Here is a 26903-nt window from a genome sequence, read left to right as displayed (position 1 = left end):
TTGTTTCAGTTTAAATTTATATCCTAGTTATTGATCAGTTTAATCTCTACCTAGAGAAATATATAGCCGATATCAAGAACTGAATTCAAATATTAAGCTGTGTTTTGATCTCGTATTATAGAAGTCTCGCGATAACTCCTGTGGTTGCCATTTAAAGCAGCGCCAGGAGTGAAGCGCGAACCCCCGGACACAGGATCCCTTTCTCCGGACAGAGGACACACATTTAGCCGCTCACATCCCACCGAGCTGCTCTGTACCCAGGTAAATCTACATCCTGCTGCCGCTGAGAGCCTTCCTCTGGCCGGCCATCCGCCTGGAGCGGCCTGCCTCGCTGTTACTTAGCTGCTAGCTGCTGTTAGCGTTGGAGCTCTGTAGCTTCCGATCCGGCTGAGCATGCGCACAGCCCGGAGCCACCAGCACCGCAGCCCGCGGCTGTTAACGGCTATCCGGTAGCTGCTAGCTGTTAGCTGAGCCAGATCAAAGTCCCCGAGTTCTGATCCGGTCGAAGTACTTTAAAAAAACGAGACCCTTTGGCTGTCCGATCCAAACCATGAGAATCCAGACCCAAAGTCCTGATAACTGGCTCTAGAAGAGCCGGAACCAGTGATTAGTCAAAGGTTATGGCGATTCTTCCAGTCTGGTGCTGATCCAGTTCATGAGTGTGTTAGTAAATGTAAAACCATAAAACAGAAGGTTCTGAATAGAACCAGCACGGTAGTTGGACATACGATCGCAAAACACCGAACTCTGATCAGAACCAGACTTTCCAGAAACCCAGTTCGGATCCTCAGAGTTCAGCAGAGACCGGTGCTTACCTGCCTGACATGCAGAGGGTCGGTTCTCCAAATCATCATCATGTCTGCTCTTGGTTCGGTTAGTTTGGATCCGTCCACAGATCAGAACCAAGCCTCAACTCAGTGGCACCATGTAAACATAACAAGAGCTGCTTGTTTGGTTCTGGTTCTGGTTCAGTTTATAAATCCAGACCAGGTTGATGATGATTCAGCTGCATCATCTGCTAAACACACTGATCTACAGGTGTACTGTGTGTGTGTGTGTGTGTGTGTGTGTGTGTGTGTGTGCGCGCAGCAGCAGCAGCATGATGGCGGACGACCTGGACATCGAGGCGATGCTGGAGGCTCCATTCAGAAAGGTGAGACTCGCCTGGATTCCCCAGATGTGGAGCCAGGTTCTGGTTCTGGTTCTGCAGAATGTTCATGTGCTATTAATAATTTGTATGTCTGTCAGGAGGACGGTAAGAACCAGAGCCCTGAAGGACAGGAGGAGCGCAGCAAGAGGTAAGACCTGCTGACCAGGAATGATAAAGAAATAACAGATGTTACATATACCGAAGAAACTGCAGGGCTTTTGATTGTTTTGTTTTTGTTTTTTTCTTTTATTGAATATTCAAGAATGCCTGTATAACAAGGCACACATCTGTAACAGGAAAGAGCATTTGATATGAAAAACTGAGCACAAAATAAGATATATTTAAGAAAAAAACCACAGGAAATGCAAACAAAGGAGGAAAGTTCTGCAAATAAATTACACAACAGTGAGTATAAAATGCTTCAAAGTGGAAGTCTTCCAGACCTCTAGGGGGAGTGTGGAGTTGGTAATATTAGATACATAAATATGTTCTATAATATTGTAAAAGACATGACATGTGACACAAGTTTTCTTTCTTCCTCCATCGTTTTTCTGGTCTTTTCTGAGGCTTTGGTCCCAGGGGTTTGCGATCCACTCCCCCTAGTGGTTGGGAGGACTTCTGTTGAGCAGAACAAGTTTTCAACATTTTATACTTGCTGTTTTTACTTCAATTGCAGTATTTTCCTGCCTGTTTCCGTCTCCTGCGGTTGCAGCATTTTTTTTATTTGCAGCATTTTTCTGTTGCATTTGTTTTTATGTGCTTAGGAGTTTATGTGGTTCATGCGGTTGCAGCTTTTTCTGTTTGTTGAGCAGCATCTTTAATGCAGTTAGAACTGTACAGTTCACTAAAGCAGTGATGTCAGTATTTACCTCGACCTGAGTGGCTGCCGCCGGTTCAACAGGAAGAAGCGCAGCCGCAGCAGAGACAGGAAGCGAAGCCGCAGTCGGGACAAGAAGAGGAGCCGCAGCCGCGAGCGCAAAGGCAGCCGCAGCCGCGACCGACGCAGGAGCCGCAGCCGCGAGCGCAGACCCAGCCGCAGCCGAGAGCGGGGGGGCCGCTACAAAGACCACCACAAACAGTGAGTCCTCTTTCTGTTTCCCTCAGTGATGTCATTTCCTGTTTGTTTCATCAGGGGTTGCTGTAGGAGAACCTTCCCAAAACCTGGTCCGTGGTTCTGAAGGTTTCAGAACCTGGTCCGGTTCTGGTGACTGACTGACTGTGTTTCAGCCGCAGACGGTCGAGGAGCAAGAGTCCAATCAGGAAGGAGAAAAGCCCGGCCAGGTGAGACTGACGGCGTCTCCTGGTTCTTCTGACCTTTAGACCTGAATAAATCAATTCATCGATTAATTGATAAATCGATTATCGATGGATAATTCCTTTTGTTGTATTGTTTTCATTAATAGTGGATATTTAAAATATCTTCAGGCTCCAGAGATAAATGTTGAAAATAACATTAATTGTTCTTTGACAGGGTGAACCTGCATCATCGTTATATTATGATTTTATTTTAGGTTCTGTCACAATTTAAAACTTAGCTGGATGACAAATTGCCCCAGTAATTATTGTGATATTGTTTTGTGACCATTTAAGGTAATACTGATCCATATATAATATGATTTTATTTTTAACATTTCTATACTGAAGTCTGAAAAGGAAAAAACACAACGCTGACAAAAACCTGAGTAAACTGGTCCAGAAATGGACAAACACAAGATCACAGTGTAGATCAAATAAAGTGGAAGCACAAACTTTTTATATTATTCTAAAACATACAAACTTGAAAAAGAAAATAATCATAATCAGACCTTTTTTGTATTTGTTTAGTGAATAATTTTTATGCATTTTTTTAAATTTAAAGAGTGAAAAATCTCTTTCAAATACCAATAAATTTTAACTTTGTAAGGAACACTTAAATCTGCAACTAGAAGATATTTTTAATGTCCAAAATGAAAAACAAACAAAATTAATAAATAAGAAAAGACAAACAACTAAAACCATAAATAAAACAAATAATTAAAGACTCTGTAAACAAAATCACTCATAAAACATGTGAAACATCAGAATATAAATTGAGCTAATTTTAGTTTATCATTTGATTGATTGATTGATTGTGGGTCAGGATGTGTTTGCTGACCGTCCCGTTGTCCTCAGGCTGCCGTTGGACAACCTGACCCCAGAGGAGCGGGACGCCCGCACCGTGTTCTGCATGCAGCTGGCGGCCCGGATACGACCCCGCGACCTGGAGGAGTTCTTCTCTGCTGTGGGGAAGGTGGGGTCACCTGACCAGGAAGCGCATCACAAGGTTCTGCTGGAATCACAATAGTTCTGAGACAGAACTGCACAGCATTCTGGGAAATGTAGGCAGGGGAAAGACGTTAGCTGCTCAGGCGATATGCTAAGCAAAGCTAGATTAGTGGAACCAATCGACTTGCTCACTTTCTGGTTACTTAGCAACAACCCACTGGGTAACCGGCGCAGCAGCAGTTTCCAGTTTCTCCACTGCACCTCATAACTGCTGAAAAACAAAAAAACTGTGAAAAGTGGATGAAACGGGAAACGTCCTGCCAGCGGGTTGGCTGTTTCACATGTTTAAAACAAAAACTAATCAATTATTATCAATGTCAAAACATCACATTTTCCTGAAAGATAAATTGTTCCAGACGTTATTGCAATAAAGAATGATCGTTTTATATTGAGACTATTTTCAAGTAATATAATAATATTGGGATGATAATACAGGAACTCATCCTCAGAGATCAATAAACTTTAAATAATAAAACTTTAAATTTAAAACATTTTAGTTTTATGAAATGTTAAAATCACCAAAGTCATCCAGCTTGCATCCGAGCTTAGATTCAGAACCACAACTTTCATTTGTCTGGTGACCTTTGACCTCTGTGTTAGCCGGGTTCACATGAGAGATGCCGTCAGTTCGGCGACGCGCGGTGCCTGGCTCAATGGTTACCATGGTAACGCCTGCCTACCTCCCACCCCTCAGGTTCGGGATGTGAGGATGATCTCTGACAGGAACTCACGGAGGTCAAAGGGCATCGCCTACATTGAGTTTGTGGAGGCCAGTTCGGTTCCTCTGGCCATCGGCCTGACGGGTCAGAGGCTGCTGGGAGTTCCCATCATCGTCCAGGCCTCACAGGTACCTCACACACCTGGACACATGGCGACTCAGCTCAGGGTGCTGGGGGAGGCTGAACCGGTGTGTGTGTGTGTGTGTGTGTGTGTGTGTGTGTGTGTGTGTGTGTAGGCAGAGAAGAACCGAGCTGCTGCCGCTGCTGCAGCCAACAGCCTTCAGAAGGGAACGTTTGGCCCGATGCGGCTCTACGTCGGCTCACTGCACTTCAACATCACAGAGGAGATGCTGAGAGGGATCTTTGAGCCGTTTGGACGGGTGGGACACACACACACACACACACACACACACACCTCCATCTAGGAGTGAACTATGACTGCAGCTAATGATTATTGTAATCAACACTGCTAAAACACAAAATCTTATCAAGGATTTTTGGTAGTTTCTGATGCCAACTTGAAATGGGGGCGCTGCGTGGCACAGGGTCAAAGCACGACCCACGTATTGAGGCCTTAGACGTCATGGCGGTGGTTGCAGGTTCGATTCCCGGCCTGGTGACGTTTGCCGCATGTCTTCTCCCTCTCACATTGCCCTCTTTCCTGTCGAACTGCTTTCAAATAAAAGCTCCTAGAGCCAACAAACACTTAAAAAAAGAGAAAAGAAAACTAGAAATGACCCAAAACTAACAAATAATTTATCAGTAAAATATATTAGCCAATAATTCCTTAATATTGATACAAAGTTCTAGTGACGTTGACAGATTAATAAGTTATTGACTTAAAATAAGCTCCTATATCTTATCTACTTTTATTTGTTTTTTGTCATAAAACTGAAACTCCGTTAGTTTTGGGTAGAATAAATTTACAAGCAAGAAGGTTATTTTATCTTAAATGAAAACTGTTTATATTTGTGTCCAGTTTTGGTTTCTTAAAGCTAATACTAACATACTAGTCCTTTGTAGGATCAGTATGCTCCACTTGGTGATTAATCAATTATTAAGTTAGTTATTTCAGTAGCTGATTAATCTGATCGATCAGCTGTGGTGAGAACAGCCTTCCTGTTTTTGTTGCTCAGATTGAAAACATCCAGCTGATGATGGACAGCGAGACGGGCCGATCTAAAGGCTTCGGCTTCATCACGGTGAGTTCCTCCTCAGCATCAGTAGATCAGAACCTGGTGACATCTTTAGCCCGTTAGCATTAGCCTGTAAGCATTAGCCACCTGTGGTGCAGCGGTTCTCTGTTGTCAGTTTTCAGACGCGGAGTGCGCTAAGAAGGCGCTGGAGCAGCTGAACGGCTTCGAGCTGGCGGGCCGGCCCATGAAGGTGGGTCATGTGACCGAGCGGACTGACGCCGCCGCTTCCTCCTTCCTGGACAACGATGAGCTGGACCGGTCCGGCGTGGACCTGGGAACCACGGGGCGGCTGCAGCTGATGGCCCGGCTGGCTGAAGGTGAGGCCACGTCCCCTCTCACTCCTGGTGTGACTCCGCCCCCACCTTAAAGGCTCAACTGTGTGTGTGTGTGGACAGGTACCGGCCTGCAGATCCCTCCTGCCGCTCAGCAGGCGCTGCAGATGAGCGGCGCCATCGCCATCGGCGCGCTGGCGGCCGTGTCAGGTAAACGCATCACCAGTCAGCTGATTTGCAGCTGTTCCTCCATCTCCTCTCAGTTGCTCACCTGTCTGTGTTCCAGCTGCCATGAATCCACCTCTGACCATGAACATGAGCACTCCGGCGCTGAACCTGCCGTCTCAGCCACTCGCCACTCACTGCTTCCAGCTGTCCAACATGTTCAACCCCAACAGGTGAGGGCACACCTGGTGATCAGACTGGAGATAACTGCAAATGAACGCAAAGCTTTTCATATTCCGCAAACGTCGAAAAACACAACTCTGCATTGTGGTATTTCCATTAAATAAGAAATTAAATTAAGATCACATGTGAATAAGTTTGTTCACCCAATAAATCAATAGGAAACACGGCGTCATCCTCATACCACTTCCTGTTTTCTTCTTCTTTTCCACCTGCAGTAACAGCCGGTTAGGACCAGGAGACTCGCGATGTAAAAACAGTATTTCCATTGAAATGCACAATTTTTTAAAACTTTGACGAAGAAAGACAAATACAAGACAGGAAAATGTAACAAATCCAAACCTTTAGCTCAGAATATGACTCTGCTAACGCTAAGCTAACTGAAGTTATACGTAAAACGTTTATACCCAAGACCCCAGATCTCCATCCTTACTGGTCCCAGCTCAGAGCTGACAGGAAGTGATGAAGTGAGTGAACAGGAAGTGATGAACCCTGTGCTCCAGCTGAGTGTGTGTGTGTGTCTGTGTGTGACAGAGTGTGTGTTGTGTTTCAGTGAGAACGTGCCGGGCTGGGAGCTGGACATCCAGCACGACGTCATCGAGGAGTGCAACAAACACGGAGGAGTCGTCCACATCTACGTCGACAAGAACTCAGCTGAGGTACGCCTCTGACCTTTGACCTTTCTAATGGTTTGAAATAAGAGAAGCTCGTTTTTCATAACAATGAAACAGCGTGTAGTGAGCCATCCTGACAGGTGGAGGATCTCTGACCTCTGTCTTTCAGGGGAACGTTTATGTGAAGTGCCCATCCATCCCGTCTGCCATGGCCGCCGTTAACGCTCTGCACGGCAGGTACTTTGGAGGTAAGACCTGCTGTCATATGACCGCTGCGGACCAATCAGAGAGCGGCTCTGACTGACGTGATCTCACCTGTCTTTCCAGGTAAAATGATCACAGCGGCGTACGTCCCCCTGCCCACCTACCACAACCTGTTCCCAGAGTCTGCCACTGCCACGCAGCTGCTGGTTCCCCCGGCCAGGCGGTGATCAACAACACCGACTTCTGATTGGACGATAGATCCCGCCTTCTTTTTAAACCCTGAAATCCCATTGGACCAGTTTGACTGCCAGCAGAGGGCGCTCTTTGTTTTCTTCCAGACATAAACAACCAACTCTCTTCCCATTGGTTGCTTCCAAACACTGGTCACATGATCACGTGATGCAGCACCATCAACTTCCTAATTCCTTAGTTTCGTTGGTGAGATCTCTCTGTGGCCCCGCCCCCGAACTCCAACTATTGGCTCTGTGAGCCGTGTGGGGGACCAGGGAACGACAAGCTGTCAGTTGATTGGTTGGGTTTAACCGGTTTAGTATTTAAGTGTTTTTCTAAAGCAAATTTGATTTTGTAAAATTATTGATTAAAAATTATTTTCATGTCTCTCTGAAATGTTTCTGGCTCCTGATTGGCTGGAAGCCGAGGAAGGACCTCCCACTAAAACAACTGGAGATCATTTAAACTCAAATTAATTTCCGTTCACAGAAAGTTTTATTTCAACAGTTTGACTCAAAGACGCCACCAGCAGGGGGAGCCGTAAAGGTTTGTTCTCCAGCAGGATGAGGTCTTCTTCTGACTTCCGGTTCTGCAGCAGACTGGGTGGCCCAGTCCTCCCAGTCAGGACTGGTTCATACCTGACTGTCCAGGTGATGATCTGATGTTGAACCTGACAGCATCATTGTCAGAACACGAGTGGTCAGCTCATGTTCTGACCACTAGAGGGAAGCAGAGCGCTAACCTACAAGCCCTAATCCGATGTCTACGGTGTGGTCCTACTCGTTTCATGCTGTTTACACACGATAGCCTGGTAAACTCAATTAGATTGGAAACAAAACCTCAACATTGAGAAAGACACTGAGAGTAACTTCCTTCTTCACCAAATGGAAACTAAAATGGAGGCGTTAGATTTTAGTGATTGGAGGATTTCTCTTTAATCTTCAACTAAAGAGCCATTTCTCCTGCTAGTGCTAGGCTAGCATGTTTAGCTTGGTTGTATTTACCCAGAATTCTCTGTGCTGTAGTCCAGGTCTTGGGGTTGGAGCAGTCTCTGGCGTTCACATATGCATTCAACCAAACCCAGACCGAGGTTTCTAGTCAGTCCAGAGTTAGCTTAGCATTCACACCTCACCAACTGAACTGGACTTTCTAAACTAGTGAACTGGAGTTTGATAAAAGCAGACTAATAACAAGCATATGACATCCGTCACTGGTTCTGATACTGCTACTGACTGCAGATGTGTCCATCAGAACCCTGCTGGTCCAGTTCATCAAAATTAAGTGAGTTTAGTTCTTTGAACAACAGGAACCTTTATCTGACCTCAGAGGTCGTTCAGGTGGATCACGGTGATTGTGATGTCATCACGGTACCTCCGAGCAAGATCTGCTGGCAGACTCAGCATTCGGGCCAAGCGGTTCTGGTCCACAGATCCGTACCCGTCGTCACCCAGGGCGTGGCGCAGCAGATGGGTGGCCACGTTCTGGTCCTCCATGACTGACTGGACTCGGCCCCTCCGCTCCAGCAGGAGGCGCTGCAGGCTGCCCAGGGTGGTATCAGCGCTGGGGACGATGGGCCTCTGCTGCTGAAGACCTGAACAAGACCAGAACCAGAACTTAACTCAAAGCCTTTTAACACAGTTCTCTGTGGCGGCCTCTGGTGGTTAAAGGTATGAAGAGCAGCTTCAGCATCATCTATAGCTTGTGACTGCAGTAGAACTATCATTGTAGATCCCTGGTGAGGGAACTTTCTGCTCAACAGAATAAAACTCCCATCGGATCACCCAGAACATTAAAGCAAAGCGGTCCAGATGTCGCCTGACCTGCCACATGGTCTCCAACCAGCTGGACCACTGTCTGCCGGTGCATGAGCTCCCACAGTCCATCCGTTGCCAGGACCAGAAACTTGTCTACAGGCTTCATGAGGTGTCGCGTGACCTCAGGTTGAGCGCTCAGGTAGGGCGGGGTCAGGTAATGAGGCGGCAGAGTCCGCACCGACTCGCTGACGGCAGACAGAACATCTGGTCGTGTGTCATAAAGTCGACTGAGCATCTCCGGGCTCCATTTGAACCGAACGTTTCCAAAAGCCCTGAAGGGTAGCAGCAGGCCCAGCAGCCTGTCATGACGGACCACCGTCTTCCTCTCCGAAACTGGGTGCTCCCGCAGAATCCTCTGTACCTCTTCAGGGTTCCTGGCAGTGTGGTCGTTGGTGAGGCTCAGTGCCGACCAGCGCCCATCCCCTTCTTGGACTCCAAGGACTGCCCGACTGTCCCCCAGGTTGGCCACATGCAGGACGCCGTTGGAAACATGAACAACACAAGCTGTGGAGCCTGACAGCGCCACCCGGAGGGGAGAGGACAGACAAAAGCCTTCCCCAGGTATGGACACCCGTCTGTGGACGTAAAGAAGAAAAGTTATTGTGACAGGAAAAAATGGAGATGAGCTTGTTTTCTAATCCAAAAACATGAAATAACATCAGACTTCTGTAGTGCTTTTTAGCACACACAAAGATGCTTTACAATGAAATCACTCATTGCCATTCACATGTTGATGATGGCAAGCTACTGGATTGTAGCCACAAGCCTGCTATATTGTGGTACTGGCCCTTCTGATCACCATCAGCAGGTAAGGTGGGTGAAACATCTTCCCCAAGGATAAAACGATGGACATGGATGGGACTGTAGCTCAAATCCATGACCCACGAATTGCAGGGGAAACTTCAACTTCCATTGCCACAATTGCCCCAAGTGTTGGACGTCTGAACCCTGGGAAGACCTGAGCAGCAGGCGAAAAATTCTAAACCCAAATCTGTACCTAGAGAGGAACTACGTTAACGAGAAGAACCAGGAACCAGTTAGTGCCTTGCTCAAGGACAAAGCTTTCAGTGCTGTCTGGGGATTGGGCTATCACTCTGGACTCATCCAATAATCAGCAGCAAAACTTTTACTGAGCACTTAAAGACATTAATTGATGTATGACATCACAGAGTCTCTGATGACATACAGACCTGGGAGAGGACAGGGACAGGTGGACCTGAGCCTCCACAGACACATCATAGTCTAGACGTCTGAACGCGTCCATCAGCGCTGATGTCACTCTGCCATCATCCTGCAGCCAGTCGGAGCAGAAACAGGAAATATTATCATATATGAAACCTGGCAGAAGAGGCAGAGCCTGACTAAGATCTGGTGCAGTCTTTGGGTAATGAAGAGTCTTGCTGTCTCCAGGTTAGGAGTAAGGTTACCTGTTCTGGACTGTCCCAGCCTTGGCCAGAACCCTAACCCCCATTGACCAGTCTCTCCTATGGTCTTAAAGATAGAGGATGAAACAACTTCAACTTGACTCAGACCTGGTAGCGCCATCTAGTGTACATCTCAGGACCTCCAACCATTTTAGGTAAGTTCACTATAGACTCTGGATTAGTACCATCAGGTAACTGTACCTTCCCAGCAGTAGGTGTAGGTTTATGGTCAAAACTGTGACAGTCTCCCTGTCCTGAATCACCTTCCTGTTAACGATCTAACAACAGCTGGTTACCTCGTTGTCCTCTTTCTCATCCTCACGCAGCCTCTCCTGCCAGTAGTTCCTGAGGCTGTGGAAGGAGATGGCCCCGCCATCGGGGCTGCTGTGATCCTGGGGGTGTTTGTGCCACTCCAACAGCGGTGGTACCGCCCGGTCCTCCTCCACAGCCCGGTCCAGTTCCTGCAGGGTTCTCAGTGGCAGCATGGCCACAGTGAAGTAGTAGAAGAGCCTCTGGCTGATGGCCTGAGCACATGACGGACCTGCGTGGCCGTCAAACACACCGAACAGAACCCCGCCCCGCCCCAGCAGGCAGGTGGCGCTACTCCGTCGATCCTCACTGGGGTGGTTAGAGGGAAGTGTGTTGCTATGGAAACCCAGCACTCCATGGGATGCAGGGCCTCTGGGCCTGATGTGGCTGTGTTCGTTGGCCTGGTAAGAAAGGAACAATGTGATGGAACCAGCAGCAGAACCTCTGAATATTGGATCCGTCTCACCTTTAAGATTCTGTTGATCTGATCACTCAGCTGGCCCGTCTCCTGGCCCGCCTGGCACAGTCTGCTCCTGGTGCTTGCTGGGTAATGCAATCTATGGAGTTCAGGTGGTGCTGGAGCGAAGGACAGATAGCGAGATTGCCGGATCTCCAACCAGCATCTTCTAGTCTTGGCTCCGCTTCTTCGAAGCATAATCGCTTCCAGAACCAGAAGAACCTGGAGAAGTAGAAGGAAGATCAGCTGATGGACTACAGCAGGATGTTTTGGAGGAACTCGGTGAATATTAATGCTAACGGAGTTAATTTCCTCTGTTTTATTGTAAATAATTGAAGGTACTGCCATCTACAGCAGTCCATTGCAATTGTTGATCACATAAAGTCACAACGGTTTGAAAATTAAAACCAGACTACACCAGTTTCTACCTCCAGGTTCCTCTTCCTCTCACCTGAACATCTTGGCTTCTAGATTATTTTGCACCTTCATACAGGTCTACTGGTTCCTCACCCTGTATTGTTCTTACAAACCAGGTCCCAGACTGACAGCCTATCCTGAAACATTTGGAATAGTCAGAAAATACATTGACCTGATTGTAGTGGCTAAAATCCTATATTTTAGGCTAAATTATTTGGATTTTATATTTTAGGATAAATGGCTCCTACACTGATGGAAACACCATCGAGGATTGATGGCTGCAGTTACAGCCAGACAAATCTGGAAGCATTCAATCACACCACACACAATAGCTCACAGTCAATCTCACCATGCTGATATTTTGTTTCTTTAAATATATGGCTTAATTTACAGAGTAACTGGTTTTTTGCTTAGATGCAACATATCATTTAACACTGTATTCTGGAATAAGTGCGTACATTATCATTTATTCTGTTATATGTTTAATTTGATTTAAGCTTTGAATGTTTTGAGTTGCCTCAGTGCCGGCTGCTGCAGTCTTCAGGGAAATAAAGAGGTGGAGAAGGGGAGGAGCCTGTGGAGAAGGGGAGGAGCCTGTGGAGACTCAACACTTCTCCGCATGAAGGGGGATGGAGATTTCTTATATAGTTTCAGTTGGGGTTTTGTGTGTTTTCCTCTTTGTGTCTTCTATGTGGCCTGGTCAGCCAGTATTTAAATTTCCCTTTTGTCTCATTTTAGATAGGTTTCTGTTTGAGTTGAATTCTGTTACTTTGACCTCTTTTATGGGCCCAACTTTGTCAATTTTTATTATTTCTTTTTTAGGTTAATTAAAAAACTATTTTTTATGGATTTAAACCTGTATCTGACTACTTTTACTGCTCAGTCCATAATACAAGCGATGGCAGAATCACATAGACCAGGGGTGGGCAGTCCTGGTCCTGGAGGGTCAGTGTCCTGCAGCTCTTAGAGTCTCCCTGGTCCAACAACCTGAATCAGTCAGTTTCTCTAGAGCAGTGTTTTCCAATTCCAGTCCTCAGACCCCTGCCTGCATGTTTTAGGTGTTTCCCTTCTGCCACACCTGGATTGAATCTTTGGGTGATTAACAGGCTCCTGCAGTATTTGGTGGCTGCAGAAGATGTCATGCAATCATTTGAATCTGCTGTTCTGGTATAGAGGCACATCTCAAACATGCAGAGCAGGGGGGCACCGAGGACTGGAATTGGGAAACACTGCTCTAGAGTCCTGCTAATGACCTCATTATTTGACTCAGGTGTGTTGAAGTAGAGAAACATCTAAAGGTTGCAGGAGACCAAACCTCCAGGCCTGGAGTTGCCCACCCCTAACATAGACTCATGAGAGGAACTCATCTGCCATGGAGTGACTATAGGACCGTAGACGGCAGCAGAGACTGGGATGAAATTCAGGCTGCTCAGGAGGAACCTGAAGATCAGAAACCCTGATTTAAACCAAGAGCTGGAGGACAGAGTAAGCTAGCTGGGTAGCAGTATTGTGGTTCCTTCAAGTGACAGATCTCAGTGGATTAAAAGGTCTGATTCCTAAGGGAAAACCTTAGGGTTGTGTATTAGGTTTGTTTCGTTTACTGCACATCTAAACAACCTAGGTCAATGTGGCTCTGCACCAAGAACCACTGAAGGAAACAACACGAAAAAACCAACGAAGAAGACACTGAGCGCAACTTTTGTCTTCGTCAAACGGAAACAAAATGGAGGTGTCAGATTTTAGTGGTTGGAGGATTTCTCTTTAGTCTTTGGCTAAAAACATTTCTGTTGCTAACGCTGGGCTAGCTTGTTAGCTTTGGTTGTATTTACCCAGAATGCCCTGCACTGTAATCCACTTCCTGCTTTTGGAGCGGTCTCAGTCTGTTTGGCGTTCATGTGTGCCAAGAAGTGAACCAGAGTTCACTTCAACCAACCCAGACTGAGATTTGGAGGACCAGAGGTCAGAGGTCAATTACTGTTCACACTTCCACAACCAAACTGGACTTTCTAGACAAATAAACACCCTGGATGGGAGGAGCATAAAGTCAGACCCAGTCAAATTCTGCCTTCAGGTTGTTCTTCCCTCCAGCTGCGTTCATTTATTCCTCACTTACCTGTGGAACCGTTTCTGCTCATTTGTCCCTTGGATGGTGAAGAAACCTGACTCATATCCCAACAAAATCATTCCTAATCTGCACTGTATTTCCAAAGTAAAAGACATTTACTGCTCAACTTCTTCTGTTCTGGAAGCCAAAATAATAATCTGAATGTCTCAGGCAGCCGAATTGGATCTGCATTTCTTCACTCACCTGGAACTGTTCAGTCAGTCTCTGGAGATCAGCCGCTTCTTCAGAATAAAACTATCGTTTTCATGCTTCAGTGAAAACAAAGACCGTTTTTATGCTTCTGTCCTTCATCAGAACTGTTGCAGCAGGTCACTTCCTGTTTCCTGCAGGTAACCTTTGGCATTATTTATGTCACTAATCAGTCATCCATAAACCACCTGCAGGTCTGCAGGAGCTGCTGCCTCCATGAGTCTGTTCCAGGTCTGATTTAATCTGAGCGTTTACTTGAAAGCTGAACATATCAGAGAGCAAGAGGTTTGCTTTTGTAATAGACTCTATCTTAGCCTCTATCTTAGCCTCTTCTATCTGCTAACATGCACACACTGCAGCTGACATAACCTTGTTTAAGTGTGACTGCCGGCAGTCGTACATAAACAGACTGAACCTGATTAGACTGGCCTTCAGGGAGGGAACAGACTGCAGAGAAGAATAAAAAGCTAAATGCTACAGGCTTTGCCTCACCTGGTTCCATCCATCAGCTGAGCTCAGCGGGCCGGCGCTGGACGGTGAATGTAACTCTGGTTCTGATCCATTTGGATGACATGTATGGCTTGTAACGTGATCCTTTTTCAGCATTAAAGTTTGTTTTCATATAAAGCCAAATCTCATTACTTCCCAAAGTAATTTACACTCAGAGGTTCTGGTCGGGTTCTAAAACTGGCAAACGGACCTGTTGGAGCACAGAGACAGAAATGAATGAAGTCCAACACCTTTAAACCTGGAGTTTAAAGTGACAGCAGAAAGTTGATCTGAGATTATGAATGTAGTAAAAGAGCTGCTGCCTCAGATCAGAACCATTTTTCATATTCAAGTTCTTCTCAATAGCAGGTTCGGCTCTAAGTGGACTCCACTCTCTGCCTGGTCCAAACAGCAGAGCTTATCTTACTGGACTTCATGGGAGGTAGAAGAACATGAATCAGCACTAAGAAGATCCCCAGCTCTTTCCAGAACCAACCCAGTGGATCTGAAGCGGTTCTGATTCTCTCCAAGGGGAAACTGGTTCTAAATTAGGCTGATCTCTCTTTAATTTTATTGTTTGCTTGCTACTTATCTATAGAATATTAATATAATTTTACCTCTATGACCTTTTAAATTATATAAACTAAAAATGGATTTAAAATGCAAATAAAGTCCATTCCAAGTTTAATTTTCTGTGAAATAAGCTGCAGTAAAGCTTCTCTCCAGCAGGGGGCGGCGGGGCAACCGCTCTGACCGGAAACCGGAAGTAGCGGAACTGTTTGCTGCTGCGCGTTGTTTCAGCTCCATCATCGTTGGACCACAACTGCAGTCATGGTGAGGCTTTCAGCGGTTCTGGTTCCGGACTGGTCTGTTTATTGCTTGGATATGATCCGGTTCTGTTCCAGAGAACCGGTCCGCTCTGGAGCCGCTCTACTGGGAGTACAGCGGCTCCAGCGGGTTCAATATTGTTTGCTTATGATTCGGTTCTGTTGTAGAAAACCGGACCGCTGTTAACCATTTAAATCAGAGCGGTCCGGTTAGGCAGCTAGTCAGAACCAGTCACTGGTATGAAGTTGGATAATCGGTGTGTTCTGGTTCTGTTTGCAGGCGAGGAACGCTGAGAAGGCCATGTGAGTAACAGGTTCTGTCCGAACCCGCCATCCGGTTCTGCTCACCTGTCAAACAGAGATTATATTAAACAGACCCAGATGAGGAACGTTCCCGAAAAACAGTTTGGAACCTTGAATCGGTTCTCTAAAGCAGCTGATTCGGACTTTTACGACCCATCTGCCCAGAACCCGTCCTCCTGTCCGAACCAGCTCTGCTTCCCATGGGTTACCTTCTCCCTCTGCTCTGTCTTTCAGGACGGCTCTGGCCCGCTTCAGGCAGGCTCAGTTGGAGGAGGGGAAAGTCAAGGTCTGGTTCTGTTTGGTTCTTCTTGGTTCTGTTTTGGACCCGTCTGTCTGACTCTGACCCGTCTCCCTACAGGAGAGGAGACCCTTTCTGGCTTCAGAGTGCAGCGAACTTCCAAAGGCTGAGAAATGGAGACGACAGGTACCAACAGAACCCTGGTATTAACTCTGTAGTATTCGGTATTAACTCTGTAGTATTCGGTAGTAACTCTAGTGTCTTCAGGTGACTCTGAACTGTCCAGTACTCTCTAGTACTGTGCAGTATCATGTAGTACTCTGTGGTACCAGTTGTACTTTCTGTTTCAGATCATCAGTGAAATCTCCAAGAAGGTCGCTCAGATCCAGAATGGTAAGTTTGAGCCTCTCTGCCTGGTTCTGACCCAGCTCTCTCTTTCACTGATCTTTGACCTTTGACCTCTCTTTCAGCTGGTCTTGGGGAGTTCCGGATCCGGGATCTGAACGATGAGATCAACAAGCTGCTGCGGGAGAAAGGTCACTGGGAGGTCCGGATCAAGGAGCTGGGCGGACCCGACTACAGGGTAACGTCTTTATTATTGATGGTTGCCATGGAGACCAGGCCTCAGCTGGTCTGATGGGTTGATGAAGTGCTGAGTGAGAAAGGATGAATCAATTAAGCTCCTCCTTGTGTCAGTAGGTAACTTCTCATCGTCACATTCGGGGTTCCACAAGGCTCAATACTGGGGCTCCTAACGTTCAATATCTACATGCTCCCACTAGGGGTTGAACCAATTAGTCGACTAGTCGACTAGTCGACTAGTCGACTCTAGGACATCTCGCGAGTTTTTACATTTCATGTCGACTAGTCGCAGTCATGTGATTGCCGGTGGTGACAGCCTGTGCTGATCTGACAGCACAGTATACGTCACAAGACACAAGAAAAATAAGTTAATACATTAGTTTAAATGATATGTAGATGGATGCATATTTGTGGTTTTACAGTGTTTTTAAAAGGAGATGGAGTTGCAGCTGCAGTCAACTACAAAACACGAGCCGTCTAAAACTCGCCCCCTTCCCACTAAGGATGTCACTTAGCGGCTCGCGAATGTCTTTGTCACGACGATCTAACTAATACATTATGATGTTATGTTGCTGATTAAATAAAGATCTGTGGTAATGCCATCTAAAAGATGTGCGTTTCCTTTTGAATGTTGGTTTCCCAGCAACTTATTATTTATCATAAACTATCCCGATGTTTTGTTGTTTCACTTGTTGCTGTTCTGTGTAAATGCCGTATTTTTCCGTGAAAACGGGTAATAAAGCCTGTAGGCTACGTTACTCCAAAGTTTGCGTCTTGCGTTGCTATGACATCACAACGACTAGACAACTCGACATCGACTCGACTTTTATCATGTTGACGTTGACTAGAAAATATCTTAAATCGTTCAATCTGCTGAGTCAGCAGAGCTTCTTGCCGCGCATCGGGCGGAGGAGAAGCAGGTGGTTTCGTTGAATTCAGCTGTAACCAAACGGGATCCGTTCATAACAAGTTTGGCTTGTGATGTTCCAAAAGCACCATGTAGTCAGTGTGATAATTTGACTCCTATAGTAACTATCCAGAGATCATCAGCATCAGCCGGTGTTTAGAAAAAAAAAAGTCAGACCCGACTTTGTGCAACAAACTTTTCCCCGCTGCTCACAAGAATGATCTGTTTATTGCTCTTTTAATTCTCCATAATAGACTTAGTAAAAGCAGGAGAAGGGGAGTGTGTGTGTGTGTGTGTGTGTGTGTGTGTGTGTGTGTGGGGGGGGGGGGGGTCAATATTTGCCGTGAAAATAGCTAATAAAGCCTCCAAGTAGTTGTGAAGGGTTTTTGCGCTTAAGTCAGTATGACGTCACCGCGACTAGTCAACATCGACTCGACTATTATCATGATGTAGTCGACCTTAAAAAATATGTAGTCGTTCAACCCCTAGCTCCCACTAGCTCAGGTTGTAAGAAATAACAAGATTAGTTACCATGACAACACAGATGATACAAAACTCTACGTTATGATGTCACCAGGTGACTCTGAACCATCCAATCACTGAACAGATTCTTAGAACATAAATGTGTGGAGGTGCCAAACCTTTCTCCACTGAGCAGAAACTGAAGTTATTAAGAGGAACAATCTAGAGTCATAGATCTAGAGTCAACGCACAGATTCAGTTCTTCCAGTTGGAAACCAGAAATCCGGTTCCAAATTGGGCTTTCTAGAACCGGCCCAGGTTTCCAGAACCAAGGACTAAAGTCTCAGACCAGAGAAACTCATCCAGGCTTTAGTTTCTCTTTAGTGGCTTTGAATCCTGCAGCAGCGTCTTCACAGGTCTGATTGACAACCCAACGGTCCAGAACGCTGCTGCTGGAGTTCTGACTAGAACCAGGAGGATGGAGACACCACCCAGTTCTACACCATCTAGTTCTACATTCCTTCACTGAGAGACTTTAAACTACTGCTGGTAGTTTATAAATCACTGAATGGGTTAAAGATCTGCTGCTGCTGGACCAACCTCCCAGACCTCTCGGGTTCTAGTTCTGCAATCAGGTTCTGTGCACCGCACAAAACATTTTTTGGAACAAACTTCCATAAAACTGCAGAAACCAACCAAAACAATAAGAGCCACCTGGTTAGAGACAAATAATAATAAATTAAACATTGACCAGCATTTTGATGGTGACGTTTGACTGTTAAGTTAGTTTGTTGTTTTCTAATTGCTGACTGGCTTTCTAAATCGGACCTCCTGCTGGTTCTGCTGCAGCGGTTCGGGCCGAGGATGTTGGATCACGAGGGGAAGGAGGTTCCGGGGAACCGCGGCTACAAATATTTTGGCGCTGCCAGAGACCTTCCTGGGGTCAGAGAGCTGTTTGAGACCGACCGTACGTATCGCCACTGCTGCCGCTCTCCGTTTCCATGGTAACATCGATCGATTCTGACCGGTCGCCTGACCCACAGCCACCCCGGCCCAGAGGAAGACGAGGGGGGAGCTGATGAAGGACGTGGACGCAGAGTACTACGGCTACCGGGACGAAGACGACGGCGTGCTGCTGCCGCTGGAGGCCGAGTACGAGAGGAAAGGTGAAAGGTCGCAGGGGGAAGGGAATTCAATCTTTGGTTTTTGAAGATCTAAATTTTGGAAAATTGCAAATTTCTTGTGTTTCCATAGTTCAGAGCGATGTCATCACCCAGAGCAGCCATCTTGTATGAGTTTTACAGCTTCTATTTATTAGAGCCAGGCTCCTTTTCCTTTATTTAGTCATGAATAACAGAAAGTCGTAATGGTAGGAGAATAAAATCCTAATATAACATGAAAAAGGACAAAAACTAAATTAAGGAATGTTGACCATCATGTAACCTGTCAATTCATTTTCTGCAGCAGGACTTTGTAACAGTAACCGATTGGGTTTCAGACAGAACCAGATGAATTGATCTGCTCATGTCAGAACCTGACAACTATCAACGTTTTTTCTCTCTTAATTTTAAGACGTTCTTCTGGTAAAATTGCGTCTTTATTCTGTAATTAAACTGAAATTCCAGTATTATGGCCTCAATACTCCTTCATCCAACTCACAAAAGACACGATTCAAATAAAAAACACTTCTTGAAAACATTTTCTGTCATTTGTTATTTATTTTTTTTAGCAAAGAAAGCAAGAATAAAAAAAAAAAATCTGATCTGGTATTAAAAAAATTTTTACCACATGACTCAGCCCTTTAGTGTTTCCTCCTTACATAATCTGGTGCATGTGTTTTATGTTTTGTATTTTTATATTTTATGTTTTATGTTTTGTATTTTTATATTTTATGTTTTTAAGTTTTGTATTTTTATATTTTATGTTTTGTGTTTTATGTTTTTATGTTTTGTATTTTTGTGTTTTATGTTTTGTATTTTTATATTTTATGTTTTATGTTTTGTATTTTTATATTTTATGTTTTATGTTTTGTATTTTTATATTTTATGTTTTATGTTTTGTATTTTTATATTTTATGTTTTATGTTTTGTATTTTTATATTTTATGTTTTTAAGTTTTGTATTTTTATATTTTATGTTTTTAAGTTTTGTATTTTTATATTTTATGTTTTGTGTTTTATGTTTTTATGTTTTGTATTTTTGTGTTTTATGTTTTGTATTTTTATATTTTGTGTTTTATGTTTTGCAGCCGTGTCGGAGGCGGTGCAGAAGTGGAGGACAGAGAAGGAGTCACGCATTCAGCAGGAGGAAGAGGAGGAGGAGAGCATCTACACCGTCCATAACGAAGAGGTAAACCTCAGCCGGCCAATCAGAATGGGCCATGAGGTTCTGATGGCAGTTCTCCTCCTGGTTCTGGAGGATTAAGGTGCGTTTGTTTTGCTTGCCTGGCCAGGTGGAGGAAGAGGAAAATCGGGAGGAGATGGAGGGAGAGGAAGGAGTTGGCTTCATCGCTCATGTTCCGGTTCCATCTCAGAAAGAGGTGAGACCCCCGGTCCATTCAGAGGTTCTGATCTGGGTTCCGGTTCTGACCGGACCCGTCTGTCTCAGGTGGAGGAGGCGCTGGTCCGGAGGAAGAAGATGGAGCTCCTGCAGCGCTACGCCAGCGAGACGCTTCAGGCTCAAAGCCAGGAGGCCAGAACTCTGCTGGGACTTTGACCCGGTTCTGATCCAGCTGGTTCTCACCTGTCTGTGTAAATATTCAGTTTTGTACGATGTTTTTTTGTTTTCTCATTAAACTTTTAAAAGCTCAGCTCTTTGTGTGTTTGTTTGGTTCTGATTTGATGGTGAAACTTGGGTCATCTGGTGGACAGAACCAGAACCAATTGAGTCACATGTAGGGGGGCTTAAATACCTTGGCCTCTCATCTTGTGGTAAAGCCTTTGGTTGTTGTATCTGTGTTTGTAATTGCTGGTGTCGTTTCCCACACAGCAGCTTATGGCTCTTGGTTGTCCAAAGCTAAAATGGCCGAGTCGCGGCGCTGACGTCATTTTGTGCTTTTTTTTACTTCCATTATAAATTTGATACTGAAAACACATTGTGATATATATAGGTACTGCCAGCCATTACAGTAGATATCAGATATGAATTTATTGCCATGTCACACCAGTTCTGAACCAACTGAACCGGTTCTGCCAGACAGAAGAGCGTCGTTGTCCCAGTGTTCCCAGCTTCTGATTGGTTGATTAGAGGCATCACTCTGCAGCATGTGATTGGCTGATTAGGGAGCGCATGCTGCACGTGTCCTCATGTGAGGACACAACTGCAGTCAGCTGCTATTCATTTACAGCTCCAGGAGTTCTGGTTGTGGATGCAGACAGTCTGACCCAGAACGATCAGAACCAAGTAATTAGGTTCTGTTTCCAGACAGAAGACCCATCCTCATCTCATCAGAACCAGAACCCTATGGAGATGTCCAAAGATGCTCAGTATCAGCCTGCAGGTTTTGATTTACAGAAATTACAAAACAAAAATGTTTCTGAAGCTGCTGATGAAGAAGAGAACCTGAGGAACCGCTACCAACCTCGGTCCTGCTATTCCTCTGACTGCCTGAAGGGGGCGATAAAGTTCCAGGCGTTAAGCTGTTGGCCTCAAATAATTTAACATTTCAGAGAGTGAAGCAAAGGAACGTAAGTCTGAATCTAAGGAACATCTTCTTAAGTTGAGGAGCATCAATTTAAAGCTGAGGAACAGAGGGAACCTTTGAGTCACCTGGCTTTAACCAATGGGAGATCTCCCATCATCCATGATATCATCATTTAGCCCACCCCAGTGACATCACAGCCCTGTGGTTTTAAAGCAGCAGCAGCAGCTGCTCTGAGGTCAGACCGGCGGGATGTGGAGCCGAGGTTTCAGGCTGCAGCTGGTTCGCCAGGCGTCCACTGTGAGAAAGGTCAGCGGGACACAGTCCTCTGTCCGCTTCCTCATTCCTTCCTTCATTTCTTTTCCACTTCCTTCTGGAGTCCTTCCTTTATTGATTGCTTACATTCATTCATTCCTTCTTTTTGGTGTTTAACTGGTCTGTCCTGCCAACCTCACCTGTCTCCCACCTGTCCGGCCGTCAGGTGGGCGTCCTCTTTGATGTCGATGGCGTCCTCCTGCGCGGTGGATCCGTGATCCCGGCTGCTCGGCGCGCCCTCAGGAAGCTCATGGACCAGAACCAGAACTTTCTGTTTCCTGTTGTTTTTGTCACCAATGCAGGAAGTTGTCTGAGACACCACAAGGCGCAGCAGCTGTCTCATCTGCTGGACGTGCAGGTAGAGAGGAGGGGCTTAAAGGCTGCTGCTGCTGTGTGATTGGATCAAAACAAGCCATGTGCTTCCTCTGCAGATCGCACCTGAGCAGGTGGTTCTGTCGCACAGCCCTCTGCACTTGATGGAGACGTTCCATGATAAATGTGTTCTGGTGTCCGGACAGGGACCAGTGACCCAGATCGCCCACTCGTATCCTTCCCCTGTCACCTGCCAGTGGGTCACCTGCTGGCTCACCTGTTAGCTTTACAGTTACCCATTGAGCCATTTTTCTTTCATTTGTTGTGGCTGAGTGAGTTGAGACTACAATACTTTCAAGGGGCAGTAGGTGTCAAATCAACTGTTTTGATCTTTCTACAATGTTTGAGAAATTCCTTCGTCTCCATAGCGACCATTCAGCTGCAAAACACCTGGGTGGAAATAGCCCCGCCTTTGAGATGCAGCTTCTCTCCCCCCTCAGCTCCTTCAGACTAGCCAGCAGCAATTAGCTGAGCTTATTATAGGAGCTGCTGCTCAGAGCAACGCTGGTAAAAACGTTAAAGGGTTAATACAAGGGCCATGATGGAATGACTTCCAGAAGGCAGAGCTTCAGAAAAAGCAGGAGTTTTAAAAGAGACAGAGGCCCAATTTCAAGACATTAAATCAGAAAGTCAAATTTTTTGAGTCATATTTTATATATTTAGTATTTTTATAACAACTAAAGGTAACAGTTATTTGATTATGCTATAAAATGGCACTGTGTCCCTTGAAAACACATAATACTGCCCCTTTAAGACTTTGCAGTAACACACGGATCAGAACTCTGATGAGAACTTGGAGATGTTTGGTGACCAGATATTGTTCCGAACCTAATGTTTTGGACTCTTAACTGGGTATTTCTCAGTTTGGGTTTCCAGAAGGTCGTAACCGTGGAGGAGCTCTCAGAACAGCACCCTCTGCTGGACATGGTGGATCACAGCAGGAGACCCACCAGCACTGTGAGTCCTGGCTAACCCGAGCAGTTCTGTAGAACCTGCTCGGGTTAGCCAGTCTGCTCGCACTACAGAATCCGAGCTCTGTATGTATATTACATTATATACATACTAATGTATATAATGTAATATATACATTACGGTAATATGTGTATATTAATGTATGTTAATATATACATACATTAAGTGTATGTATATATTAACATACAGTTAATGTATGTCCTGTTTCATGATGATTTTTATAGTTGATCGATAAAACACTATTTCCAAAAGTGTCCGCTGAATATCTTAGACATGTTTTTAAAGGGGTAGTCTCTGATATGTGCTGCCATCTGGTGGCTAAAGTGGAGAAAACGACCATCTCAGACAGTTTTGTATATTTTGGTGTCTCCACTGCTTAGTTACTGATACACAGGAAGTGTGCCTCCTGATATATTTTTGTTGTTTTGTTTGTTTCAGCCCAGTTCTTCAAGGATCCTCCCGCAGATGCAAGGTAACACAAGAAAGCGCAGAATTTCAGGTTTAATTTCTCCTCTTCGGTTCACCATCACCTCTGAAAACCCAACAGCACCTTTAGCTGAACGTTTGATCAGAAAATACAGATTTGTGGTGTAAGAGCCAGAAATGTCAGTTTGTAACATTGTTTATTATTGTATATGCCGTAGATATTTTCTTAACCATAAGATTCTCTATTACTATGTATTTGTAGAAAAGCGCAACCTAGTGGACATACTTGAAAATATATGAAAATTGCTGTGTCGGTAGATCTGAAAGTAAATTGAATGTGACGTGTTTAACTTGGTTCTACACGGTTTTCTGACATGTGGAATGCTGTGCAAGATTGAGGAATTGTTTTGTGATATCTACCCAAAGAGAAGTAAAGTTGGTCGTTCATCAGACTTCGTGTGAATTTTGTAAGTACTTCTTCAAATAAAAGATGTTTGTGGAACAGAAACGCGTCAGCCAAAAGCCAAGCTAGCGAACGCCAACAAAAGAAAACTGAAACTCATTCAACATTATAGTGGCTTTACACTGAAACGAAGCAACTACATGTTTCTGGGACAGAAGGAACTGACCATGTGACACCTAACAAGGTTAGCCACCAGCTAATGAGGTTACAGTAGCCCAGGTCTGACGAATGTCTAAACAGATTATTTGTCTGAGGTCATATTCTTCTACTGTTCAAGAAGAATATTTCTCAACTGAATCAACTTTCGTGGCAGGAATTTCTCAGCTTGCTGCTGTTTCATCTGTGAACCACCAGGGGCGCTAGTGACGCGGCTTTAGACCCCAGATAGCGTTGTGCCTTGAGGGTGTGATGGATTTATGAGAGCATACTTCTTTCCCAGTGGAAAGGCCAAGAGCAGCTTTTCGTTGCCATTTTGTTTGAAACTGTCTTCCCTTGTGTTGCCGTAGCAATCATCCTGTTTGGGGAGCCAATCAGATGGGAGACCAACCTGCAGCTAATCATTGATGTGCTGCTAACCAACGGTAGACCCGGGTGTGTGTATGACACTCAGCTATCGGCACAGATGCCCGTTCTTGCCTGCAACATGGACCTGTTGTGGATGGCTGAAGCCCCGTCACCACGGTAACAGCCACTCCTTTCAGATGTGGGCGGGGCTGGAGGGCGTCCAGCCATTGGTGACCCTGATGTGTTGCTTCAGGTTCGGTCACGGGATGTTCCTGCTCTGTCTGGAGTCCATCTACAGGAAGTTGACCGGTCGGAGGCTGGAGTATGAGGCAGTGCTGGGGAAACCCAGTCTGCTCACGTACCAGTACGCTGAGCAGCTGCTGCGCCAGCAGAACCAGAACCACAAGCTGTCCACCATCTATGCTGTTGGGTATCCACACCCATCTCTTAACATGTCTCTGAGTCTGTCTCTGGATCTGTCTCATTTGCCTCTGTTGCTCATCCCTCAATGCGCCTAACCAAACCAAAGACTTGGTAACTGTATCCTATGATGTACCACCTATTACCCTGTTGATAACTGTGTTTCAGTCTTAGTCTTCATCTGAATCCTGAATGAAACCAAAGTTTCTGTGTCATGTTCTGAAACCCCGAGTCTGTGACGCTGTCTTTCTGTCTGTAAGGCTGTCTAACTGCCTGTGCTGTTGAATGACCAAACCTGTGCACCATGTGACTGATCCACCTGTTCCCTCAACACTTTCAGGTAACCAAGCATTCTGTCTTCCTCTCTGAAGCAACTGCTGCCTTTGTAGAACTTGGAAGATGGAGATGGTTGGTGTTCCTGGCTTTAGAGCTTCTGTAAAATATTCCACTAAACTGATTAATGTTCAGTAACAACACTCTCTAGTGCAGTGGTCCCCAACCTTTTTAGTAGAGCGGACCGGTCAACCCTTCGTAAATCTTCTGCGGACTGTGTTCTCCTGCACGCCATAAAGATCGGGACCGATGCCGTTGTTTCTTACTCATTCTGCTGCATCTTGGCGTGCAAGACGTAACCAACAACATCCAGTTTAGGATTTTCAAAATAAAAGCTCCTCCAGACTCAATACATAGAACAGACCTATTTAATTATTTCTTGCGCAGCCCGGTACCAATTGGTCCACGGACCGGTACCGTTCCGTGACCCGGTGGTTGGGGACCACTGCTCTAGAGGACTTTTTAAAAAGAAACTAGACACTGTTCCTGTTGTCTAGAGACAACCTGATGACGGACATCTATGGTGCCAATCTTTATAACCGCTACCTGGCCAAGCACCACGCAGACATGATGAGCGACACCAAACTGGTGGCCCAGGGAACCGGTAACCCGGTACCGGTGGTGGAGGAAGTTGCCTTTGCAGCTCAGTGCCGCTCCATCCTGGTGGGTAGAGACTGCTTTTTGAAAATTTTGTTGGGATTCTTTAAGGTTTACAGCTGGGGTGGCTGTGTATACAACATGGATTTTAATGAAGTAGTACAAGTACGTTTAACATTTAAATCTTTTGCCTTACCATAATGTACCTTACTTTGCCAGACCTTACAGGATCTTTCCTCCTCTTAGCGTACCTAGGTTTTTACAGGTCCACAACCTCAGCAGACATTGCTTCTCTATAAATGACCTTATTTTGACTCGTTGTTGCTATAATGATCCTCTACCTGTCTCCAGGTGTGCACAGGTGTGTATAACCCTCATTCTCCACTGCCTGGTGACCAGAATGTCTCAGAGGCGATGGTCCACGGTCAGAACGACCCGAAAGTGGAGCCAGACCTGGTGGAACCGAGTCACATGGTAGAGGATGTGGAGGCCGCTGTGGACCTGATGCTGCAGCAGGAGAGTTCCAACACCTGACGCACCTGTCCTCCGACTGACCGTCTCAACATCTAACATCTAACATGTGGTTCAGACTGGACAATTGGATTACACCTGGCCTATTATCTCCTACCTGTGGGGACTGTCTCAGTTTTATATGAGTAGAGCTCTGCAGGTGGATCTCAAACCTCAAACCGTCTGAAGCTGTACAAGTGATCTTTACATTTTTTTTTTAATAGCAGAACAGGTAAAGCTAAGCTAGCAGTACTTGTGAGTCTAGACCTGTGTGAATTCATTTTGTTACTGTGAACATCAGAAAACTAAAATAAACTGTTAAACTTTTTCTCAACCTTGTTGTTTTCATATTGAGTCCAAGCAGGTGAGACATTACCTGAGCAGGTGTGTCTCTACAGGACCAAAGGTCATAGCAAATGTTTAGATCATTCTATTTATAATTTTAGAAAAATGTAACAGTTTACTGCAATGATGTCATGAACAAGTCAAAATGAATTGAATTTGCATTAAATAAAATCTTATTGAATTTAAAATGTGAAGCTATACATTTTGTTTTTCAGATCATTTAATAGACCTTGGAACAGAAACTTTGGGTACAAAGTGCCTCAGATGATTGATGAGCCATCTGAACCTTCAGTAGATTCTTTAGCAGTGATTGATGGAGCAGGTGACTCAATTAATCGGTTATTCTTTGGTAATAACATCAAAATGAAA

At 45.3% G+C, this 26903-nt stretch overlaps 4 protein-coding genes across 11 annotated transcripts; 3 read left to right on the top strand and 1 right to left on the bottom strand.

Moving 5' to 3' along the window:
- The first annotated feature begins 31 nt into the window (after window positions 1-31).
- LOC122834670 (RNA-binding protein 39-like) lies at window positions 32-7486 on the top strand. 3 transcript variants are annotated; one of them, XM_044123334.1, is made up of 15 exons: window positions 32-261; window positions 1093-1153; window positions 1249-1298; window positions 2052-2228; window positions 2378-2431; window positions 3302-3419; window positions 4149-4301; window positions 4410-4553; window positions 5310-5375; window positions 5485-5686; window positions 5765-5851; window positions 5928-6039; window positions 6600-6705; window positions 6830-6908; window positions 6988-7486. In XM_044123334.1, the coding sequence occupies exons 2-15, from the start codon at window positions 1100-1102 to the stop codon at window positions 7089-7091; spliced, it is 1506 nt and encodes a 501-aa protein (XP_043979269.1). In that variant the 5' UTR covers window positions 32-261; window positions 1093-1099; the 3' UTR covers window positions 7092-7486. The 3 variants fall into 3 exon arrangements, with proteins under 3 accessions (XP_043979269.1, XP_043979267.1, XP_043979270.1); XM_044123332.1 differs by having other exon boundaries at window positions 1090-1153; XM_044123335.1 differs by lacking the exons at window positions 6830-6908; window positions 6988-7486 and having other exon boundaries at window positions 1090-1153; window positions 6581-6705.
- Window positions 3370-14345, bottom strand: LOC122834669 (pyruvate dehydrogenase [acetyl-transferring]-phosphatase 1, mitochondrial-like). 5 transcript variants are annotated; one of them, XR_006371230.1, is made up of 8 exons: window positions 13825-14345; window positions 11109-11321; window positions 10630-11043; window positions 10100-10200; window positions 8916-9484; window positions 8100-8686; window positions 3587-3665; window positions 3370-3498 (listed from the first exon to the last, which is right to left on the bottom strand). XR_006371230.1 is itself a non-coding variant. In XM_044123331.1 (7 exons), the coding sequence occupies exons 2-7, from the start codon at window positions 11295-11297 to the stop codon at window positions 6027-6029; spliced, it is 1530 nt and encodes a 509-aa protein (XP_043979266.1). In that variant the 5' UTR covers window positions 11298-11321; window positions 13825-14345; the 3' UTR covers window positions 5956-6026. The 5 variants fall into 5 exon arrangements, 2 of the variants coding, with proteins under 2 accessions (XP_043979266.1, XP_043979265.1); XR_006371229.1 differs by having other exon boundaries at window positions 3428-3665; XR_006371231.1 differs by lacking the exons at window positions 3370-3498; window positions 3587-3665 and adding an exon at window positions 5943-6063.
- On the top strand, window positions 12805-20446 carry isy1 (ISY1 splicing factor homolog). 2 transcript variants are annotated; one of them, XM_044123340.1, is made up of 12 exons: window positions 12805-13001; window positions 15049-15153; window positions 15427-15449; window positions 15684-15735; window positions 15808-15873; window positions 16038-16080; window positions 16158-16270; window positions 18488-18605; window positions 18682-18804; window positions 19886-19986; window positions 20090-20176; window positions 20245-20446. In XM_044123340.1, the coding sequence occupies exons 2-12, from the start codon at window positions 15151-15153 to the stop codon at window positions 20350-20352; spliced, it is 837 nt and encodes a 278-aa protein (XP_043979275.1). In that variant the 5' UTR covers window positions 12805-13001; window positions 15049-15150; the 3' UTR covers window positions 20353-20446. The 2 variants fall into 2 exon arrangements, with proteins under 2 accessions (XP_043979275.1, XP_043979274.1); XM_044123339.1 differs by having other exon boundaries at window positions 15046-15153.
- Window positions 20447-20553: 107 nt separating this feature from the next.
- On the top strand, window positions 20554-26722 carry zgc:77375 (uncharacterized protein LOC402927 homolog). The gene is made up of 9 exons (XM_044123336.1): window positions 20554-21586; window positions 21759-21950; window positions 22024-22136; window positions 22828-22921; window positions 23375-23408; window positions 24332-24506; window positions 24583-24759; window positions 25580-25745; window positions 26031-26722. The coding sequence occupies exons 1-9, from the start codon at window positions 21530-21532 to the stop codon at window positions 26211-26213; spliced, it is 1191 nt and encodes a 396-aa protein (XP_043979271.1). The 5' UTR covers window positions 20554-21529; the 3' UTR covers window positions 26214-26722.
- The last annotated feature ends 181 nt before the right edge of the window (window positions 26723-26903 follow it).

Source organism: Gambusia affinis, linkage group LG07, assembly GCF_019740435.1.
Source record: "Gambusia affinis linkage group LG07, SWU_Gaff_1.0, whole genome shotgun sequence".
Lineage (NCBI taxonomy): Eukaryota > Metazoa > Chordata > Actinopteri > Cyprinodontiformes > Poeciliidae > Gambusia > Gambusia affinis.
The sequence above is the reverse complement of the archived record's forward strand: the minus strand, read 5'-3'. Positions and strand labels throughout refer to the sequence as shown.

What these genes read in the sequence shown, in the direction of transcription:
- LOC122834670 (XM_044123334.1), top strand. Translation starts at nt 1,100, where the DNA reads ATGATGGCGGACGACCTGGACATCGAGGCGATGCTGGAGGCTCCATTC. An exon ending in CAGGAGGAGCGCAGCAAGAG is followed by an intron (nt 1,299 to 2,051) that starts GTAAGACCTGCT and finishes CCGGTTCAACAG; the next exon opens with GAAGAAGCGCAGCCGCAGCA. An exon ending in TCGACAAGAACTCAGCTGAG is followed by an intron (nt 6,706 to 6,829) that starts GTACGCCTCTGA and finishes TCTGTCTTTCAG; the next exon opens with GGGAACGTTTATGTGAAGTG.
- LOC122834669 (XM_044123330.1), bottom strand. Translation starts at nt 11,297, where the DNA reads ATGCTTCGAAGAAGCGGAGCCAAGACTAGAAGATGCTGGTTGGAGATC. An exon ending in AGATCAACAGAATCTTAAAG is followed by an intron (nt 11,044 to 11,108) that starts GTGAGACGGATC and finishes CTTTCTTACCAG; the next exon opens with GCCAACGAACACAGCCACAT. An exon ending in GGTTGGAGACCATGTGGCAG is followed by an intron (nt 8,687 to 8,915) that starts GTCAGGCGACAT and finishes GGTCTTGTTCAG; the next exon opens with GTCTTCAGCAGCAGAGGCCC.
- isy1 (XM_044123340.1), top strand. An exon ending in AGGAACGCTGAGAAGGCCAT is followed by an intron (nt 15,450 to 15,683) that starts GTGAGTAACAGG and finishes TCTGTCTTTCAG; the next exon opens with GACGGCTCTGGCCCGCTTCA. An exon ending in AGAGCTGTTTGAGACCGACC is followed by an intron (nt 18,606 to 18,681) that starts GTACGTATCGCC and finishes CCTGACCCACAG; the next exon opens with CCACCCCGGCCCAGAGGAAG.
- zgc:77375 (XM_044123336.1), top strand. Translation starts at nt 21,530, where the DNA reads ATGTGGAGCCGAGGTTTCAGGCTGCAGCTGGTTCGCCAGGCGTCCACT. An exon ending in AGGCGTCCACTGTGAGAAAG is followed by an intron (nt 21,587 to 21,758) that starts GTCAGCGGGACA and finishes TCCGGCCGTCAG; the next exon opens with GTGGGCGTCCTCTTTGATGT. An exon ending in GATCCTCCCGCAGATGCAAG is followed by an intron (nt 23,409 to 24,331) that starts GTAACACAAGAA and finishes GTGTTGCCGTAG; the next exon opens with CAATCATCCTGTTTGGGGAG.